The sequence below is a fragment of the Mustela putorius genome, unplaced genomic scaffold, assembly GCF_011764305.1.
Source record: "Mustela putorius furo isolate JIRA1106 unplaced genomic scaffold, ASM1176430v1.1 tig00000580_pilon_pilon_pilon, whole genome shotgun sequence".
Lineage (NCBI taxonomy): Eukaryota > Metazoa > Chordata > Mammalia > Carnivora > Mustelidae > Mustela > Mustela putorius.
Window position 1 is genome coordinate 12,682,306 of NW_025421423.1, and position 22,798 is coordinate 12,705,103.

At 38.7% G+C, this 22,798-nt stretch overlaps 1 protein-coding gene across 2 annotated transcripts in view; it reads right to left on the bottom strand.

The window, feature by feature from the left end:
• CTNNAL1 (catenin alpha like 1) overlaps positions 1 to 22,798 on the bottom strand; it is a 62,947-nt gene that overhangs the window by 35,870 nt on the left and 4,279 nt on the right. For both annotated transcript variants that reach the window (XM_045081667.1, XM_045081666.1), the window contains exons 2-4: positions 9,565 to 9,754; positions 2,576 to 2,763; positions 798 to 917 (exon numbers count right to left, since the gene is read on the bottom strand). In XM_045081667.1, coding sequence (XP_044937602.1) covers positions 798 to 917; positions 2,576 to 2,763; positions 9,565 to 9,754 — 498 coding nt within the window. The remainder of the gene's footprint in view (positions 1 to 797; positions 918 to 2,575; positions 2,764 to 9,564; positions 9,755 to 22,798) is intronic.

A 22,798-nucleotide genomic window follows, 5' to 3' on the forward strand; every position in this document is an offset into this window, starting at 1 on the left:
CTGACAAGATCAACTCATGCATGAATACCACAACAAAGAAAAGTCAATGCTAGATACAATACGGTCTTCTGCCTCCCTAAATTTAGGAGCTTATAGTCTAAATTGAGGAAAAGACCTATGAAGAACTAATATCACACTGTAGGTTAAAAACTATAGGCTCCAAGATCAGACACAACGAAGTTCAATCTGTTAGGTGAGTGACCTTGGGAAAGTTTATTATCCTCACAGGTTCTATCTCCTTAGCTGTGAAACAGTAATAACAACACCTGCCTTATAGGAATGTTTTCAAAATTAATGAGATGTTGTGTATTAAGTACCTAACGCATAGCTAATGCAAATAAATAAGAGCTTGACTTATTATTATTGATTCTAATGGAGAAAACTGATGGAAATAGATAAAAGCAGAATATGTAACAAATTACAAAAACAGATATACAATAAAATACTAACAGAATATATAATTATGATGACTCAACTTATTTGTTTGAGCCCTCATAGAAGAGTCAAATATATTTTCCTAAAATAGGAAGTATTAGATCTGAGCTCTGAAGGCAAACATGACCTCTCCTAGTGTGTGTGGTGAGAACATATTTAACTGGTAAATGTATGTAAAAAAAAAAAAAAAGTCATGTAAAGTTACTTACATCATCCTAGCTCCTTTATGAAAGGTTTTTAACACCAAGATTATAAATTTAATAAGCAAATAAACCAACCCAGAAGATCACAAAGACCACACCTCCATCTAAATGACAAAGTATATGTGTATTTGAAAATGTTTAAATGTGGTAAACACATACGTTTTGTCTATCTCCAGTTAGATGTGCAAACTCCACCATTTCATTTCCAAATTGACTGAATATTTGGACAAACTCTTGAAAGCTATTCACTTTCTCTAGTCTTTCCATAGTTGCAAGAACCTGCAAAACAGAGAGTAATTGATTGTCAGGTGTAGATATGAAAGAGACTGAGATGTCAAGGAAAAAGGAGACACTGAATTCTAGGAGAGAGCTGAGAAGGAGTCGTCAGAGGGGAAGACAGGGAAGGAGGAGCCCAGAGAAGTAGAAGCACATCCGAAGGTTAGAATCATCTAGGGAACAATTTGTTTTTACGGTGGGGAGAATTGAGCTTACTTGAAAATTAAAAGGAGAAAGAGTACAAGAAACTACTCGAGATACAAGAGAAGAGATCATTTATGTAGCAAAGTCTGGAGAAGGTGGACATGTGCAGGACAGAGGTAATCCAATCTTCAGAGAACTAGGAAGACAGGGGGCATAAAGGTATTACAGGGAAGCCATAAGGTTCAGTGAACCAGAACTGGGGGAACCTTATTCTTCCCAAGAAAGTAGACGGAAGGTCACCTGCACAGGGAGGAGTGGAAAGGAAGGTGTGTCGCTTCGAGAGCAGGAAAACAGTTCGGATCAGTCAGGAATTGTCTGTGTTGAATAAATTAATTGCCAAGAGGCTCTGGGCAGCCAGGGGTAAAACAAACAAACAAACAAACAACTTCAGAAACCTATAGTAGAGCCAAGAGACAATGTTAGGTGTTTTCTTGATACTAAAAGTAAAGTGAACAGATGTGAAACATATTTTCAAATATTTTTCTCTAAAATAATAATACTGGATTAGCTCTTGTCAGACCAAGATAGGTAAAGAAAACACAGATATCCTGTGTTTACTTTTGAAAATGAGGATATGATGGCTGGTAAGCCACCCTGGCAGCTCAGGAAATCCAGGCGACCAGCACAGATAAGGCAGATTGCTACCACTGAGCAGAAATTCTGTCTTTTAAAGAGAGAGGGCTTTTTCCTATAACTCCAGCACTGCCCGATCCACTTCTCCAATTTCTTTTTCACTTGAAAATCACTCTCTTTAGTTGACTCAGTGCTCATCAGGTAGTGCTGTCCTCAAACTCCAATGAGACAATCCCTTCCCTGGCAAACTGTTTTCCTCCTTGCCTAGGGAATTATCCAGGGCAAGAAGTGACTCTCCATGCCCTGGCCTCCCCGGATGATGGGGGAGCACGACCATTAGCTCAGTGACTGGAAGACTTCTTCTAGACTGGGAGAGTTTAAATTTATTCAGCAAGCTTTATGATTATTCATAATCTCTAGGGATGCTGCAACAGAAATTCCGTAGATTTCCGTGGAAAACTGTGGTTTCAGATGATTGAATTTTTTTCTTAAGCTTACAAATTATTATCCTCTGAGTCTGAAAAAAAAAAGGTACTGAGGAATTTGGTATTTTTATCAACCAGGTTTTTACTACATACATTGTCATAGTTCTTGGCTTTTCTTCCCAAATCTGTGCACATGAAAAGCTTTCACGAATAAGCTTCAACAAGTAGATAACGATTTTCTGGGAAGAAATACTATTTACATCTAAATGTACAGACCCAGTGCATATATTGTTTAGGAATTACAGGTGCAAAAGAAACACCACTTTTAAACTACACTTTTAAACTGGAGGCATAAATAATTGAAACTGACAAGTATTGCCAAATTCCCTGTAATTAACCTAATAAACACTTTTGAACAACCCCAAAAGACATAACACAGAAACACAGAAAGACGAGTACCTTATTTCGTGATGTTATTATCTGCTTAATGACTACTCGGTCTGCCAGCAACAGCACTTTTGTCACTGAAGAAAGAAGTAATCTTGCAGCCTTTATAACTCCTGTCTTATCTGTAAAAATCATGATCTGGCCGTCAGATTCTGGATGATTCAAGCTGCTTATATCTGTAAGCGCCGCAATTGTTTCTCCTAACAAGAAAGGAAAGGGTAAAAAGTTAAACTGGGAATAAGATGCACTTAAATTAAAATGCAGGGTTTTCTCTATTTTTTGTTTTTGTTTTTGTTTTGTTTCTATATTGTATGTATTATTCTGCAAAGGGGGTTTTCTCTATTCTTGAACGGAATGTGCTCCAGTGGAATGTGCTCCATAGACACTTGACTTTAGGGTCTCATTTCAGGAAGAAGAAACAGCTTCTCCTTAATGAGCACAGGATTATCGTAGGAGGTTCTCTAATGACAAAACAATGGCACATTCTTAAGAACTTGGAGAAATGTGTTGCCTTCACCAAGTCTGCAAAATATTTTAACTTTTCTTCTAGCGATACAGCAAACTATATGATCTAAACTAAAAAAGCCTTCTCTGTAAGACCAAATAAGAGAAATCCTAAGACCCAATAACCAAAGAAGAACCAAAAGCAGGGCAGTAAGCAGTTGCCAAGACTTTGGCCAGGGGTGAAGGGATAGAAATGTACCGGACGGGGGTGGCAGTCACTGCCCATCTCCATAGCCTGAAGAGGCTCAGGCTTTTATGAACACCCATGGAAAGAAGACCAAGCGTTGGGTCCTTGGGAGGCATTCTTAGTAATAAGGGGGCATAGAAAAACCATCCATAGGCAAAGGGATATGCAAGTTTATCTGTTGAGCAGCCCGGGCTCTGAGTGGGAAAACAACAAATGTATCTTTCCTGAGAACTCAAGACACTTGCTAACCCTGAGGCTTACTCTTTGAACTTATACTTCTTATGATGCCCAGCATAAATTGTTCTACCAAATGAACGTCCAACCCCTCTAGAAAAAGTCTCTTCTTCACTATCAAAATGCTTTGATTTCTGGAATAGCAATTATCCATCAATAAAATAATATAATACAAATATTTGTTCTCCTTAAAAATGAAGCCTGTCTGTAGTTTCTTCCAAACTATACTGTTTAATTTAACAAGATTAAAAAAAATAAATTTCCATCATCTTGCAATGTTCAAGGTAATTGTTTATATCTTATATAAACCTCAATGCACAAAGGATTCATTTTCTCACAAAACCCCCCTTGTCAATATTATTATATCAATATATAATATTGTATATATACATATATATGTATATATGTATATGTGTGTGTGTACCCGATAACGTATCAGCCCATAAACTAAGGATCTTGAGTACAAGTACCTGAATTTTAATGGACAGGTCACAGGGTATGACATAAAGAAGTCAAGATTTAGGATCAATCTGGAAAAGGGAAAGACTCAAAGTCAGGGTACTACTCGGGCAGAATTTCAATTGTGGGTATGAAGCAGTGAGGATCTTACAAGAAGGCAGCTATAGGAATACAAAAAAGATGATTTGGGAGATACCAGGTAAAGAAAATATAAAATTGGCACCTGAGCAATGATAGGAAAAAGAGATGAAAAAAATGACTTCAAGTTTGTGAACTTGAATCACTTTAAAAATCAGAAGAGCATAGAAAGGGTGATGATAAATTTACTTCCAGGTGACAAGAATTTGAACAACACAGGAAAACTCAAAAACAAGCCTGTAAATATGGACTGGTTACATATCGTGACCATAACTGAAACTCTACTAATAGAGGAAGTCTGTGGCAGCCAGCATCCAAGATCACTCCCCGTGATGCCCACCTTCTGGAATTTACTACATCCTTGTGTTGTCTCTTCCCATATCATACAAGGATTGGTATGGCAGAAGTGATAGTATGTTACCTCCAAGACAGGTTTCTAAAGACACTAAGGTAGCCATCTTGGTTGCTCCCTCTGTCTCTCAGGGAAGCCAGCTACCACCTTGTAAGCAGCCATCCCTACAAAGAGGCATAGATAGGGAGAAACTCGGGCCTCTGCCCAAAAGCCAACAAAGAAGTGAAGCTGGCCAAAAACCAACAGAGGGAACTGGAAAGCAGATCCTGCAGTCCAGTCAACCTTCAGATAACCACAGGCCAAACAGACACCTTGAGTGTAACCTTGTGAGATACTGACCCAGACCCCACTAGCTAAGCCACTCCCTTATTTCTGATCCTCAGAAACTAGGTGTGGTAATAAATGTTTGTGGTTTTAAGTTGCTAGGTTTGGGTTAATTTGTTACACAGCAATAGATTACTAATACAGTTTATATCACAAAATATACAGAGGAAAAAAGGGTTAGAGTTAAACCTTCTTGAACACAGAAATGGGCAGGAGAAAAAGTATCAGTGTGCAATAGCTTTGAGGATAAAAATATTTCCTCTCGACCTCTGGAAAATATTACTTTTCCTACAGCTTTCAATCCTTAAAGATGCTACATAAGAGCCTGAACATATGGCATTATGTAACTTCTCTTTTTTCTGACTAAACCCAGGCATTAAATTCCTAACTACGTGGGATGATAACATTTGGTTAGTTCTACTAACATGGTCAAATTCTTCCGTAACATAAAATTGTTCAAAGTGTAGACTGCTCAGAAATTAGCTCCCTAAAAAAGTCACAAAGCTGTCCTTTTAGCTTCGTGGTTGCCATTTTTAACTTGTGTATGTAATTAGATTGTTGTGCCTTAATGTGAAAACCTGAAGTCAGTCAATATATTGCAAATATTTATTGCACTCCCATAAAAAATATGGGACTAAGTAGACAAGTAAAAATGCTGAAGGGAGACACAAATTGGGTGGAGTCAAACATTACAAACTTCTAGTTACCAAATAAGTCATGGGAATGTAATATATAGCTTGGCAACCATAGTTTAATACTCTATTACATGTTTTTTTAAAAAATTGCATTTTTAAAAAAGAAAATCTTAAAAATTCTTACTAAACACACAAAATTTTTAACTGTGTATGATGACAGATGTTAACTAGACTTACTATGGTGATCATTTCACAATATAGTTGACCATTCAACAATGTGAGGTTGAAAGCTGTGGGTCCACTTATATGCAGATTTTTTTCAATAAACAAGGCTACTACTACAAATGTATTTCCTCTTCCTTATAATTTTCTTTTTTTTTTAAGATTTTATTTATTTATTTGACAGACAGAGATCACAAGTAGGCAGAGAGGCAGGCAGAGAGAGAGGAGGAAGCAGGCTCCCTGCTGAGCAGAGAGCCCGATGCGGGGGTCGATCCCAGGACCCTGAGACCATGACCTGAGCCAAAGGCAGAGGCTTTAACCCACTGAGCCACCCAGGTGCCCCCCTTATAATTTTCTTAATAACATTTTCTTTTCTCTAGCTTACTTGGTTATAAGAATATATTATGTAATATGTACAACATACAAATTATCGGATAATCAACTGTTTGTAATTGTAAGACTTCTGGTTCAACAGTAAGCTATGAGGAGTTAAGTTTTGGGGGAGCCAAAAGTTATACATGGATTTTCAAGTATACAGGGGTTGGTGTCCCTAACTTCTTTGTAGTTCAAGGGTCAACTGTATATCCAAATAGAAAAATCACTGTTTGTTGTACACTTGAAACTAACATAACATTATAAGTCAATTACACCTCTATTTAACAAAATGTAAAAACACAATGAAAGAACTCAACAGAGGAGGAGCCCCTGGCTGGCTCAATCAATGGAGAGTGTGAGTCTTGATCTCAGAGTTGTAAGTTCGAACCCCATGTTGTGTATAGAGATTACTTAAAAATAAAATCTTTAAGAAAAAAAGAAAAACCTCACCAGAGGAAAGAAAAGTAAAACACAAAAACAAAAACAAAACTATAATGATAACTAATACTTATTGAATACTTTCTATGTGCCAAATGCATACATGCATTGTATCAAAACACTTCTATAAACACTAACAGGACCCCCATCTTATTGATGAGAAAACTGAAGTTTAAAACCCTTTAATAGCTTGCCCAATATCACACTGCTATCAAGAGAAGAGTTGAGACTGAAATCTGGGCAGTCTAACTCCGAAGTCCTAGTTCTTTATTACTACTTTATATTATTTCCCTCAAATAAATATTAAATTGTCCAAAGGAGACAGTAATAAACTATGGGCTGAGCGGGCTAGAAACATTATTCAAGTTAAGCCTGAGATTTGTACATGTTAAGAGAAAATAAGGTTTCCATACTACACAACTCCAGGAGGCGCCGTTCTCATTCTCTTACCAGAGTGACAAAAGAGGTAGCTCTCAAGAGGGGGAAGGGCACTTCAAAAAGAGACAACAGGTGGAGTCCATGACAACAGATGGCTTCCAAGTACCACAGTCTACAGGAGTGTGGGTCGGTGGACCACATCCTCTTTTCTCACCCTATACTGAGCACAGTGACAGCCTACAAAGCCCATAAGGTGAGTAGGACTCAGCTTGCCCTTTCATTCAAAAACCCCTACTCTTGCCTTAATTAAGGGCTGCTATAAAAAAAAAAAAACAACAGTAATATGTAGAACATCTCTACATTTTCTGTTGAATTGTCCATTGCATTATGTAATGTCTGTTGTATAAGCGCCCACACGATAATTTAGTGCCAGGAAAGAAGCTGCTCTCCACTTGACAAGCTGGTTTGTTTCCTTTCAACAAATGATGAGAATTATATAACCCTTTCTTTCCCACATTTGTGTCTTGCCTTCCAGGAAGTACAAAGATAAATTTCTTGCTTAATTAGAGTAACAATGTTGGTCGAAGTTTCCGACTTTGATATTTATTTTCATCACCCACTGTAATGGATTTAGTAAACATGTATCTTTTATTGTAAGCTACTTTAAATCCTCTTTACAACGAAGGCAAAATATAAATTATGAATAGAATAAAACCATCCTTCCTTCCCCACTTGAAATCTATTCACTAGCACAGTGAATGGCTACAGACTCAAGAGTCAACTCAGAATTCTCCCTGCTTTTAACCAATAATGAAGTCTATCTATTTAACCACCTTAATGAATATTTCATGTACTCTCCCTGTTCTTTATTATCCCTAAGGCATTGCCTTGACTTAGCCTGGTTTATTAAACAAAACTCCATATTCATCTCCCTGCCTTTATCCTCAACTCTCTCTACTTGACCCTTGTTTGTTCATTCCTTCTATCCTACCAAGAAAGATTTCTAACACAAAACTATGTCTCTTATCTGGCTGAAAATTCCTCAATCTGTCATCTATAGCGTAATACCTGAAGTCACTCATATAACATATAGGACCACGTATGATCTGGTTGGCCCCTCCATATTTCCTTGGCCTTATTTCACTTAGGATGATCCTCCAAACACACCTGCTCCTCCCTCAGGGTTGCCCATCTCAGTAAATGGCCACCATTTCCCTAGCTGTTCATACTTCAAACCTTGGAGTTATCCATGACTCTTCTTTCTATTGCATCCCACATCCAAACTACCAGCAAATTGTACTAGCTCTACCTTGATTTAAAAAAAAAAACAAAAAACAAAGCCAAATGCAATCTGACTTTTTACCACCTCAAACGCAATGACCTTATCTAAGTGGCCACCATTCATCACCTGAACCCCTGCAACAGCCTTCTAATTGGTCTCTGATTTCAACCTCATGCCTCCTAATATCTACTCCTCATATAGGAACCACCAGTGACTTTTTTAAAATATGAGATTATGTCACCAACCTGCATAAAGCCTTCCATTAGGCTTTGATACTTAGAACACAGCCCTGTCTTTGCCCTTCTAGAAGGCCATACCTGTTCTCACTCTTCTCCTTGCCAGAAATGCCATTCTTCCAGATAGTCTTTCATGTAGCTGGGACCCTCAATGGAGCAGACTCTGCTCCCATGCTACTTCCTTAGAGCGGCTTCCTGACCCCCTACCTCAATGATTCTCAACTGGGGGCCATTTTGACCCCATGAAGGACATTTGGCAATGTCTGGAAACATTTTTGATGTCACAGTGGGGAAAGCGGGGAATCTAATAGCGTCTAACAGGCAGAAGCCAGGGATTCTGATAAACACTTTATAAAGCACAGGCCATCCCCACCCCCAACAAACTATTAGCAACAAGTAACTATCTGGTCCCAAATGTCAACAGCATAAAAACTGGGACAATTTGACCTCTCTAAAATATACCTCCATTGATCTCTTAACCCATACTTGCTTGAGTTTTTCATGAATAACTATTATATATCTATTCATTTGTTTCTGGTCTCCCTTACTAGAATGCAAGCTCTATGAGGGCAGACATTTGACTGATACGTACACAGCTATATCCCTATGGCCTAGAAGAAAGCCTGGCATACAGCCAGTACTCACCAAATCTTTACTGAAAGAACAAATGGATAAATTATACGTCAACAAAGGTGAACTGTTTGTATCCATCAAAACACCCCAGGTTGTCTCAGGCTTTTGTGCCACCAGCTATAGAAAACTGTGGGCCATTACAAAATTTGAAGACGCTATGATTTGTCTGCTATGAATACAGGAATATGCTAATTTTTTAAAAGATTTTATGTAGTGTCTATACCTAATGTGGGGCTCAAACATACAATCCCGAACATGCTAATTTTTATTTCCATTTTCTACACAATGGCAATTAACTAATATGCTCCTCGAGGCCAAAGTCCATGCCTCACATTCTCTTATATCTCTGGCATTTCAATGGTTAATGGCAAGAATGGAAGATACTACCCTACCCAATGAAAGAATTCAATGTGTCAGATTTAGGATTTGAGCCAAGAGAAGTTCAATATTCCTGGAAGCTAATCCAGGCCTTTAATGTTGTAAGAATCTGTAATCACAGGCCTAAGACAGGTACCCACCTTTACTCAAAATAAGACAGTAATTTGTCATCATATCCAAAGCAATAAAACTGGTATAAATAGGCATTAACATCAATATCACATACCTGCTTGTTTAGCTTCAATGCAGGCAATATTTATTTCTTCTTTCAAATCCCAGTTTTCATTGGCTATAGCTTCCCCGACTTTCACAAATCTTCCGACTGCCAAGTTGACCGCTTGTCCTACACGCTGAATTGCTTGCAGAGTTTTATCAGACTTTTTGGTATTATCTTTATGATTAATAAGGGTGGTAATCTAAAAATAAAAGATGAAAGCAACCTGATTAAAATTTACCTCAGCATCTTTTAAAGCTGTATCACAAAGGCTAAGAAAATTAAGCCCAGTATACTAGACTAGGCCCAGCATATAGCAACAGTCTTTGGTCTAACAGACTAAATTCACAACTTTAATGCTTCAACAGAGACAACCAGCAAAGCATCATCCTGCATCCCTCCTCAGGACAATGTTTTTTGTTTGTTTGTTTGTTTGTTTGTTTTAGATTTTATTTATTTATTTAACAGACAGAGATCACAAGTATGCAGAGAGGCAGACAGAGAGAGAGGAAAGGAAGCAGGCTCTCTGCTGGGCAGAGAGCCCGATGTGGGGCTCGATCCCAGGACCCTGGGATCATGACCTGAGCCGAAGGCAGAGGCCTTAACCCACTGAGCCACCCAGGTGCCCCTGTTTGTTTGTTTTTAGGACAATGTTTCTATTAACATCAATTCCAAGTTTACCCAATGACAGTTCCCTAGAACACATAGTTTCAGAAGCCCTCTAGATATTTCAACAAATTTAAAGACCAGGAGAAAAGTAGGAAAGGAGGGATCATTACATTAAAACAAAACAACAAAAAGCCTACAGAAAACCAAAGCATTTCTTAGTTCTTACTGTGTACTACAGATCTAGTTTCCTCTAACATGGCTTGAGCTGCTGTAAGAGTAGAGACAGCACCGTATTCCCTTTGCATTCCACTCCATGGCCTAGCACAGTGTATAGGTTGTACAAAACGGTATGTGTGCCATACATGCTTACTGAATTAGCCAGGCATTTTAAAATGACCATTGTAATCTATGTGTTATACTTCTCTAAGTGTTGTTGTAGACCCAAAGTAAATTAAATGCCAAGATTTTTAACACTTGATTCCAGGCCTTGAAACAGAACATAAAAGGTGACAAGTTAAGATTGTTGAAACAAGGGACGCCTGGGTGGCTCAGTTGATTAAGCAGCTGCCTTCGGCTCAGGTCATGATCCCAGTGTCCTGGGATCGAGTCCCGCATCGGGCTCCTTGCTCGGCAGGGAGCCTGCTTCTCCCTCTGCCTCTGCCTGCCATTCTGTCTGCCTGTGCTCGTTCTCTCCCCCTCTCTCTCTGATAAATAAATTTTAAAAATCCTAAAAAAAAAAAAAAAAGATTGTTGAAACAAGGGGTGCCTGGGTGGCTCAGCTGGTTAAGCGACTACCTTTGGCTTGGGTCAGGATCCTGGAGTCCTGGGATCGAGTCCCGCATCGGACTCCCTACATAGCGGGGAGTCTGCTTCTCCCACTGATCTCTCTCTCTCTCTCAAATAAATAAATAAAATCATTAAGAAAAAAAAAAGATTGTTGAAACAAATACAGATCTTCAAAATGTCCCAGAGAATTAGTACATGAACAATACTGACATAGAAAAATATTTAAAGACTGTTACATGAAAAACACAGATCCTAAATAGTACATGTCCACTGAATATAACTATGAAATGATTTATGTACATGCATTAACAAAGACCAGAACAGAGAATTAAGATAAGAAGAAAGGAATGGTTCTTTGAGCAACTACCATGTGCCAGGCACTTTATATGTTACAGTATTACTAATTTAGAATCAGGAAGGCCTGGGTTTGAGCCTGGCTCTGCCACTACTAGCTAAATGCCCTTAGGGAAATTTAATGATCTCTCCAAATGTCCTCATCTGTAATATTATTATTAATTTTTAAAATATTTCCTAGATGCCAGGTCCTGAAGATGTACCAGTGAACAAGACTAACACAATCCTGTCCTACTCAGTTTACAGTCTATCAGGATAACAATAATGCAGTCATATAAAATATATTTGTTACCCACCTATCATATGCCAAGTAAAACTTTAGGCAATGAAGAGAAAGCAAGCAAGAAAGGCCCAAACTCTCATTCAAGTGGGAGACAGGGGAGGAATGACAGTCAAGCAAATAGGTAAACAGGAAAATTAATGTAAATGCTATGCAAAATATTAAAATAGGAGGATATGATAGAAAGTATTTGTGTAGGTATGTCAGATGAGTTGATCTTCCTTCTATGAGGAAATGCTATTTTTTTTTAAAGATTTTATTTATTTATTTGACAGCGAGAGATCACAAGTAGGCAGAGAGGCAGGCAGAGAGAGAGGAAGGGAAGGAAGCAGGCTCCCTGCCGAGCAGAGAGCCCGATGCGGGACTCGATCCCAGGACCCTGAGACTCACTTCTAATGAGTGAAGTGGAAGCAATGGTGTACTTCTGAGAACAGGTCATTCTGAGAATAGGTCATAAAACACATTGTAACTTCCATCTCTGCCCCCTCCTCAATCTCAGATCAATCACTCTGGGAGAAAACCAGCTATCATATCTTGGAGGACACTCAAGCAACTCTATGGAGAGACCCACAAGGGAATAAACTGAGGCTTCCGGCCAAAAGATAGTAAAGAACTGAAGACTCCTGCCTACAGCAATTAGAGTGAATATGGGAACAAACTCTCCAGCCTCAGTCGAACCTTCAGATTACTGTGCATCCAGTCAACATCTTGATTTTAATCTCAAAAAGGCCTGAATCCAGAACTACAAGATAAGCCATCCCAGAATTCTTGACCCACAGAAACTATGAGATGATAAATGTTTACTGCTTTAAGGCACTAAATCTGGGGTGATTTATTATGTATCAATAGATAACTGATCAATGTTTTGGCATCTCGGAACTGGGGCAATGCTGTAACAAAAACCAAAATGTGGAAGTGGCTTTGACATCAGGCCTTGGAAGCTGAATGGACTTTGAGGAGTTAGTAAAAGCTAGAGAGTGCTGAATAAACTTTGTAGAAGTATGGTGACCACTGAGAAGCTATGGGTGAAGGCTTTAAAGGGAAGTGAGAAAAATCTTATTGGGAACTCAAGAAAAGACGATCTTTGGTATGTAGTGACAGAAACTCACCCCCAGGAATGTGTAAATTAGAGAATACACCTAATGAACTGGGTGATCCAGCTAAGGAGATTTCTAGACATATTTTGAAGATGCTACTTGGTTTCTTGCTTAAAATGTAAAATATAAGATGTGAGACAGAAGCTAAAGGAAACACTGTGAAATAAAAAAGAAGCCAGGCCTTCTGGATTTAAAAATTCCCAGCTTCACCAGGAGGCCAATGATGCTAAATTAAGAATGGCTTCCAAGCAAAAACAAAATCTAGGGCACTGTCGGGAAAGCAAGGTCTAAAGCTGAAGCTAAGAGTGTGACTATAAAGTTGTACGTTAGGATCTCAGGAAGATTCAAGGTGGTGCTCCAGAGATCCATTCACTTAAACAACAGGTCTCCTGAGACGTTTTAGAGGTACTGTCCTGAGGAGCCCCAGCAGAAGCCCGGGTTAGAGCAGGGCTTATCATAAAGAGACTTGCGGGTATGGTTTGCCTAATTGAGCGAGCCCAATAAGATCCACAGGAGACCCACAAAACTTTAAAGATAATTATGTCAGGAGGAATGCTACCATCTTGGACTGAAGGAGATCGATCAGTATGAAATGAAGAGAGGCTTCCACAGGCAGTGTGCAGGCCAGGAAACTGTGCAGCTACAAACATGGGCTACCTCTCATGAGCGAGGATGGCTCCAAGGGCCGTGCTAAGAGCCATGAAGAACATCCCCACACCTCAGGTCTTCGTCGTACTACTAACCTGTGTCTGGGTGGGTTTCAGAACCTGTGAACCAGTGACTCCTATTCCTCTGTTTCCCATTTTCAAACAGAAGTATATGACAGTTATGCCATGCCAATTTTCCTGTTTGCTTTGTTTTGTTTTGTTTTGTTTGGGGTGGAGGGGTTGTTTTAACAAAAATGTCCGTAATGATTATTCTCTGCCTGTCCTACCACTAGAAGTTGTGTGTTTGGGAACAAATTATTTGTCGCTTTAGTTCACAAGTTTTCAGATCAAATGAAACTATACTCAAGGAACTAGACCTAAGGAACTACACATACAAAAAGCCTCACCGAATCAGAATTAGATGGCAAAATCTTGAATTTCCAGCGGATACTGTAGAGGGATGAGATGTTTAGGAGGACTGGGGTGGAGGCTGTTTGCAAACGGGAAGAGGTAAACGATTTGTGACCATAGTGTGAAGTGTGGTGATATTAAAATATGTCCACAAATTCTTTGCTATTCCTCCTTCAAGAGGTGGAGCCTAACTCCCCTGTCCTTGAGTGTGGGCTGAACTGAGTGAATCACTTCTAACTCATAAAGCAGAAGTGACAGTGCGTTCCTTTGGAGGGCAGGTCACAAACACACACTGGTTTCCATCCTTCCCTCTAGGAGATTATTCCCCCTACGGGGAAGCCAGTTACCATGTCACGAAGACACTTGACCAGCCTGATGCAGTCTGACATGACAAAGAACTGAGTGAGGCCTCTGGCCGACAGCTAGCCAGTCGTGCCTTCTGCTTACAGACATGTGAGCAGTCTAAAACCAGGCAGGTGCATCACTCACAAATTCCTGACACAAAGAATCTAAGATAATAGATGTTTGTTGTTTTTAAACCATTAAGTAGCAGTAAATAACTAATAATAACTAATACAATCTCAATTTTTTTTTTTTTTTAAAGAATACTCTCTTCTGGGGGAAGAGTGGATTGAAAAAGTGGCAAAAGTAGGAGGGAGACCAGTTAGGAAAGCATCGCAGTAGTCCAGGTAAAAGATGATGGCAGCTTGGGGCACGTGGATGGCTCAATGAGTTAAATGTCTGACTCTTGGTTTTGGCTGAATTCATGATTTCAGAGTCAGAAGATCAGGCCCTGCGTTGGACTTCATGCTCAGTGTGCAGTTGGCTTGAGATCCTCTTCCTACTGCTCACACTGTCACTCTCTCTCTCTCTCAGATCAGTAAATCAATAAAATCTTTTCTAAAAAATGCCAGCTTAGGGTGCCTGGGTGGCTCAGTTGGTTAAGCAGTCTGCCTTTGGCTCAGGTCACAATCCTGGAGTCCTGGGATCAAGTCCCGCATTGGGCTCACTGCTCTTCTCCCTCTCCCACTCCCGCTGCTTGTGCTCTCTCTCTCTCTCAATCTCTCTCTCTCTCTCTGTCAAATAAATAAAATCTTAAAAAAATTTTTTTTAATGCTGGCTTGAAATAAGGCAGCAATAGTCAAGAGAATGGAAAACAGATAAACTGGATTGCCTGATGGATTAGATTGGTATCGTCTAAGATGAACCTTCAATGCATGGTAGAAGAAACAGGGTGCATCGGCATAACACTAACATCTCTGCGTGGCAGGCACAAAAAAAGTGTTTTTGAACAAACAATGTAATTTAATCCTCACAGTAAGCTTAGCATGTAGGTACTACTTTATTCCCTTTTTACAAAGAAAGCAATAGACATTAAAAGATGCTTATTTAAGGTCTCATAGCTATTACAAGGTGAAGCCAAGATTCACAGTCAGACAATTTGACTCTGAGACCATACTTTATTTTTACTGATATATAACTTACATATGACACTGTGCAAGATTAAGGTGTACAGCGTGATGATCTGCTGCACACATACACTGCAAATGATTCCACAATCAACTACAAATGATGACCAAAAATAGGTAACACTTCTATCACCTCACATAATCTTTCTTTTTGGTGGTCATAAGAACATTTAAGATCTAGTCTTTTTTTTTTTTAAGATTTTATTTTTATTTATTTGACAAAGAGAGATATCACAAGTAGGCAGAGAGGCAGGCGGCGGGTGTGGGGGGCAGACTCCCCGCAGAGCAGGAAGCCCAATGCGGGGCTCGATCCCAGCACCCTGAGATAATGCCCTGAGAGGCAGAGGCTTTACCCACTGAGCCACTCAGGCGCTCCTAAGATCTATTCTTTCAGCAACTTTTAAGTATATAATATGGAGTTGTTAACATACAGTCACCATGCTGTACATCAGATCCCTAGAACTTAGTCATCTTAAAACTGGAAATTTGCACCCTTTGACCAACATCTCCTCTTTTCCCCTCACAACCTGGTAGCCCCTCACAACCACCACTGGACTGTTTCTATGGGTTTGTCTTTTGAAGATCCACATATAAGTGAGATTTGGTATTCGCCTTCTCTGATTTATTTTACTTAGCATAATGCCTTCAAGGTCCATCTGTGTTGTAGCAAATGGCAAAATTTCCTTCTTTCTCATGACTAATATTCCATTGTATATTTATACCACATCTTCTCCATCTATTTATCAATAGAAGGCCACTGAGGTTGTTTCCATATCTTGGCTATTGTGAATAATACTGCAATGAATATGAGAGTGCAAATATCTCTTCAAGATCCTGATTTCATTTCCTTAGGATATATACCCAAAAGTGGGATTACTGAGTCATATGACAGTCCTATTTTTTTCTGTGGAGCCTTCATGCTGTTTTCCATAGTGGCTGAGCCTATTTACATTCCCATCAACAATGACAAGGCTTCCCTTCTCCAAATCCTCAACAACACTTGTTTTCATTTCTTTTTAATAACATCCAATTCTAAGAAGGTTGTGTGGCATCTCATTGTGGTTTTGGCCTAATTTCCTTGATGATTAGTGATGCTGAGCATATTTTCGTAAATGTAGTAACCATTTGTATGTCTTCTTTCAAAAAAAGTCTGTTCAGGGGCACCTGGGTGGCACAGTTGGTTAAACATCTGACTCCTGCTTTTGGCTCAGGTCGTGATCTCAGGGTATGAGTTCAAGCCCTGTGTGAGGCAGTGCAGAGTCTGCTTAAGACTTTCTCTCCCTCTCTCTCTGCCCCCCACCCTGTTCCCACTCTAACAAAATGTTCAGATTTTATTAGTTTTTAGATTTTTAAATGTACAGATAAAATTGGACTACCTTTCATTCCCTTCACACCCTTCCCTGAGGCAGGGTTTGAAGTGAATCCAATAACTATCAGATAAATAGTATACTGTATCTTTCTGGATTTGGTTTCTTTGTTGTTAAATTTTATCAATTTGAGATCTACATTGATATATATAGATCTGATCTACATTGATATATGTAGATCTAATGTATTTATTTCATATCAATCAGTCACAATTTATTTATTCATTGCCCTACTAACAGGCATTTTGGTTGCTTTGAGTTTTTGTTCTTAAAAGCAGTTCTGCAATAAACAAGCAAAAAAATGTTCAGTTCCTCTGCCCATTTTTAAGTGAGATTTTCTTCACTTATGGTATAAGCCATATATATATATATATATATATTTTAAAAGCTAACCTCTTATCAGATAGATGGTTTGCAAATATTTTATTCCATTCCGTAGGCTGTCTTTTCACTTTGTGGATTTCTCCTTTTGGCGTGCAGAAGCTTTTTGGTTTGATGTAGTCCCACGTGCTTATTTTTCCTTCTGTTACTTGTATTCTTGTTGTCATATCCAAAAATCACTGCCAAGACCAATGTCAAGATTTTTCTCTTGTCTTCCAGGAGTTTTACAGTTTCAAGTCTTACATTTAAGTCATTGATCCATTTCCAGTTAATTTTGTGAGTGGTGTAAGATACGGGTCCACTTTCATTCTTTTGCATGCAATGATCCAGTTTTTCCACCACTTATTGAAGAAACTATCCTTTCCCCATTAGTTATTCTTGGCTTCCTTCTCAAATACTATTTTACCATATACGTATGGGTTTATCTCCGGCCTTTCAATTCTGTTTCATTGGACTACATGTCTGTTTTTATGTTGGTGCCATACTGTTTCATTACTACAGCTCTGTAATATAATTTGAAATCAGGAAGTGTGTTGCCTCTAGATTTGTTCTCCTTTCCCAGGGCTGTTTTAGTTAGTTGGGAATCTTTTGCACTTCTGTACAAATTTTAGGATTGTTTTTCTATTTCTGTAGGGGAAAAAAATGCTTTTGGAATTATGATAGAGATTGCACGAAATCTACAGATGGCTGTAGGTGTTATGGACATTTAAAAAATGTTAGTTCTTGGGGCACCTGGGTGGCTCAGTGGGTTAAAGCCTCCACCTTCCACGCAGGTCATGATCCCAGGGTCCTGGGATTAAGCCCCACATAGGGCTCTCTGCTCAGCAGGGAGCCTGCTTCCCCTAAACCACTCCCTGACTCTCTGCCTACTTGTGATCTCTGTCAAATAAATAAATAAAATCTTTATAAAAAACATATTAGTTATTCAGATCCATGAACATGGGCTATCATTCCATTTATTTGTGTCTTCAATTTCTTTTACCAAAGTCTTAACAGTTTTCAGTGTACAGATCTTTCATCTCCTTGATCAAATATATTTTTAAGTATTGTTTCTGATGCTGTGGTAAAAGGGATTATTTTATTTCTTTTTCAAGTATTTTGTTGTTAGCTTATGGAAACACAACTGATTTCTGCATGTTTACTTTTTTTTTTCTGGCAACTTTACTGAATTTTTTTATTGTGTGTGTGTGTGTCAAGTCCTTAGGAGTCTTTGATCCTTCCTCACACCAGAGAGACCCTAAGGAACCTTTTGTATGTACCACCTGAAGAACAGAGCACTTAATCACCATTGACTATTGCAAACAACTAAGACACTCTGGAGTGAAAAGGAGTTTAAGTTGTGTTTATTACCAAAAGCTTTAAATTTTCAATTGTATAGAGAAGATCAGCAATTAGACTAAGATGCCAACTATAGTTAGTTCTGAATCACACGTTTTGTTTCATTACAAGCATCCTCCCCAGCGTTTAATTACATGTAGCCGTCTTCCTTTTACTAGAAGCATCCTGAAAAATGTTTAATCCAATACAGGTACACATTTGAAACTGACATATACAGGAGCCAAATCAATTTACAAAATTCCGTATTAAAAGGTCAGTTTATATCCTTACATTATTCTCAAACTTTTTAAAAGGAAAGTTCAAAAAGTTATACATGTTGATTACTTTTAAAAAATGGGAAATGGGGTCTCTGGGTGGCTCAGTCAGTTATGTTTCTACCTTTGGCTCAGGTAAAGATCCCAGGGTCCTAGGATCGAGCCCCACATTGGGCTCCCTGCTCAGTGGGGAGCCAGCTTCTCCCTCTCCCTCTGCTGCTTCCCCTGCTTGTGCTCTCTCACTCTGTCAGATAAATAAATAAAATCTTTTAAAAAGGGAGGGGGATATAGAAAGACTAAAGAAATAAAAATTACTTATCATCACACTATCCCAGGAGCATTTTGCCATAATTTTTGCTCAGTCCTGTTTTATACAAACCTAAACACACAGTTTTACAAAACTGAGATCAAACTTGAATTTTTTTGTCATGTGAAAAATAAGACTAGATAGCATTTAACACTCAACAAATATTAATGAATTTAATGCCTATATCTCTAAGAGGCATATACTATTATTACCCTCATCTTACAGATAAAGACCTGAACTTTAAAAAGGTAAAGAATTTGCCCAATGTCACAAAGGCAGTAAGCTGCCAACGCTGTTAGTAACCACACTGCTTCTTTCCTCCCGGGATTATGCTAAAGATCAGGGAAAAGACAGTTGGTGAGAGTGTCTTGTAAATTATAAGTGCCACATAAAATTTTAGCATTATTCTACAAAAATAGGAGGCATATAGGATGCCTGGGTGGCTCAGTTGGTTAAGCAGCTGCCTTCGGCTCAGGTCATGATCCCAGCGTCCTGCGATCGAGTCCCACATCGGGCTCCTTGCGCCGCAGAGAGCCTGCTTCTCCCTCTGCCTCTGCCTGCCACTCTGCCTGTGCTCGCTCTCGCTCGCTCTCTCTCTCTGACAAATAAATAAATAAAATCTTTTAAAAAAAAAATAGGAGGCATATTAAATTGGGAGTCACGACCCAAAGATGCCCTGACCCCAGAGTCTAGAATATGCCTGAAAGAACTGGGAAAAAAGAGGGCAGAAAGGCATCCCATGGGGAAGAAAGAGCATCTGATACACTGAAGAATTCGGCTGTGGAATACAAGAATAAGAACTAGGGCTTATCTGATACCTTCTAACAAAGGGTATCAAGAAGTACCAATCTCCAGCAAAGTATATCCTAGCGGTTAAGAGCATGAACTCTGGCTTATTTTGCCTGGGTTTGAATTCTGGCTCTGTCATGTGACAATGTGGCAAGTCATCTAATCTTTCTGTAACTCCATATTCTCAAATATGTAAAAACAGGAATAATAATAGTACCCATTTCACAAGTTCATTGTGGAGAGTACATCAGTAAATTAAATAAAGTATTTAGAATAGTGTCTGGCATATAGTAAACATTACATAATTGCTAGATATTACAGTTTACATTTCTAGAATCTCTCTTCTCTCCTCATGTTTGTGATGTTATTCTTATTTTCTAGAATAACTCATAGTAATCTCTTCGTTGAAATAGATTTTCTTAGTTTACTTATTTTGTGGGGAAGCAAGACAACTAGTAAAGACCAGGAAGAAAAAAAATGGTAGTAGCCCAGATAAAAGAACAATGGCTTAATAATAATTTAAAAAAAAAAAAAAAAGGGGGAGTCAGCCTACAGAGAAATTTGTCTCTGGACTTAACTCATTAGCGAGTTCTCAAAATAATTACATATAAAAATTTGAGGTGCCTGGCTGACTCAGTCAGTAAAGCAAGTGGCTCTTGATCTCAGGGTTGTGAGTTCAAGGCCCACGCTGGGCAAGGAGCCTTTAAAAAAAAAAAAAAGGCTAATCAGCTATAGAAACCATCCATGGTTTGAATGGAAGTGTGGAAGTATGGATAAAAACACCAAATTATGGCAGTTGCTTTAAAAGAATCAGAAAAAAAGGGGCTCTTTCACTTACTTTATGTGTTTTATGTTTGCAGGTAAAAAAACCACATAAATTCTCATAAACAAATCAGCAAAGAGGGCCCCATACATTCTCTATTCATCTTCAATTAATGAGACAAGGATCCTGAAAAGCCTACAGGACAGGACAGAGAGAAACGGAAAGACAAGGTGAGCTACCTTAGAAACGTGAAGGGTCTGTACAACGGTGAATGCAGTAAATCTATCACAGACAGGAAAAGACTAGTGGGTGGTAGAATAACATTCCACACCAGGGTGGAGTATGTGGCAGACATCCCTTTTCCCTTCCTTGGATAAAACCGTTTTAAGACTGGGAGTGGGGATTTTGACAGGAAGAATAAAATGATTATTACTTTTTCTTTTTTTTTTTTTTAAGCTGGGCTTTAAAAAGAGCCCAGCTTTAAAAAATTTTTTTTTTCTTTCTTTATTTATTTGAGAGCAAGTGAGCATAAAGAGGTGTGTGTGGGGTGGGGGACAGAGAGAGAAGCAGACTCTCCACTGAGCAGGGAGCCCAAGACAGGACTCAGTCCCAGGTCCCTGGCAGACACTTAACTGACTGAGCCACCCCGGCGCCCCAAGAACAATATGATTATTAAAGAACGTACAGGATTTGTGCTTGGGACCTAACCCAGGGCTTTTTTTTTTTTTTTTTTTTAAAGATTTTATTTATTTATTTGACAGAGAGAGATCACAAATAGGCAGAGAGGCAGGCAGAGAGAGAAAGAGGAGGAAGCAGGCTCCCTGCTGAGCAGAGAGCCTGATGCGGGACTCGATCCCAGGACCCTGAGATCATGACCTGAGCTGAAGGCAGCGGCGTAACCCACTGAGCCACCCAGGCGCCCTAACCCAGGGCTTTTAAACAACTCTCTGAGTTAGAAAATATGTAACAAATGAGTATACATAATATACATATGCAAGCATAAAGAAATGGAAGCCATATGCAGCCAGCACCAAGCTTAAGAGAACATTACCATTACCTCTGATAATCCAAATGCCTTTTGGGCCCCTTTCCACATCACCCACCTCACTCTCCCCAGAAGAAACCACTGTCCTGATTTTCTGCTCATCACTTCTTTATTACTGTACAAATGTTATAACCCTAAATAATGGTTTCATTTTGCCTGCTTTTGAGCCTTTGATTTTGTTTCACTCAACATTATATTTTTGAGATTCAACCATACTGATAATTATAGCTGTGGTTCATTCATTTCACTGCTGCCCAGTATCTCACGGTACGAACATAACACAATTTATTTAAACATCCTACTGTTAAAAGACATTTAGGTAGATTTAGGTAGTTTCCAGTTTGGGGCCATTAGAAGCAAAAAAATAAATAAATAAAATAAAATCAACATTTCAATTTATGTCCCTAACACACATGCAGGACTTTCTCTAGAGGGTATGGATTTTGGAGTAGACTTGCTGGGCCATGGGTAATACCACATTCAAGTTTAGATGACATCCAACTGTTTTCCAAAGTGGTTTACTGTTGCCATTCCCACAGGCTCCACATTTTTCACCATTACTTGTTCTCATTGTGGTTTTAATTTGTGCTCCCCTGATTTCTGATAAAATTGAACATCTTTTACATTTCTTTTTGTCATCTGTTTCCTCTTCCATGAGATGACTATTTGTACCAATCTTTAATAGGTAATTTTAAAATTTTTGATTCACTGCCATCCTTTATTTATTCTGGATACTACCAATCATCTATTGGTGATCTGTGTTGCACTCATATTCTCCCATTTCATGGCTTATCCTTTCAATTTTGGTAAACAGATGTTCTTCATTCTGACGGAGTCAGATTTATACAATCTTTGTTCAGAATTTTTACTTCTGGTATATTAAAAAATCACTTCCCACCATGAGGTGATGAAAATATTGTCCAGTTGTGGGGTTTTTTTTTCCTAAAAGTGTTATACGTTTTTCATTTTCATACTGATGTCCTTAATCTCTCTGGAATTGATTTTTACATATCGTGTGGGACAGGCTTCCAATTTCATGTGTTACTATTAGATAACAATTGTTTTAGCCCCATTTTTAAAAGTTTTTCCTTTCCCCACTAACCAGCAGTGCCAATTCTGTGATTTATCAAGTTTCCATATATGGGTGGATCTGTTTCTAGGTTCTCTGTTCCCATTCACTGGTCTATTACCTTAATTATGATTGTTTTATAAGGCCTTGAACTCTTCCCACTTTGTTTCTCTTCTGGCTATTCTTGGCTCCTTGCTCCTTCATATAATTATATGAAATTATAACCACTTTTTATCAAATTCTATTAAAAAATCCTGTTGAAGTTCTCACTGGAAGTGTA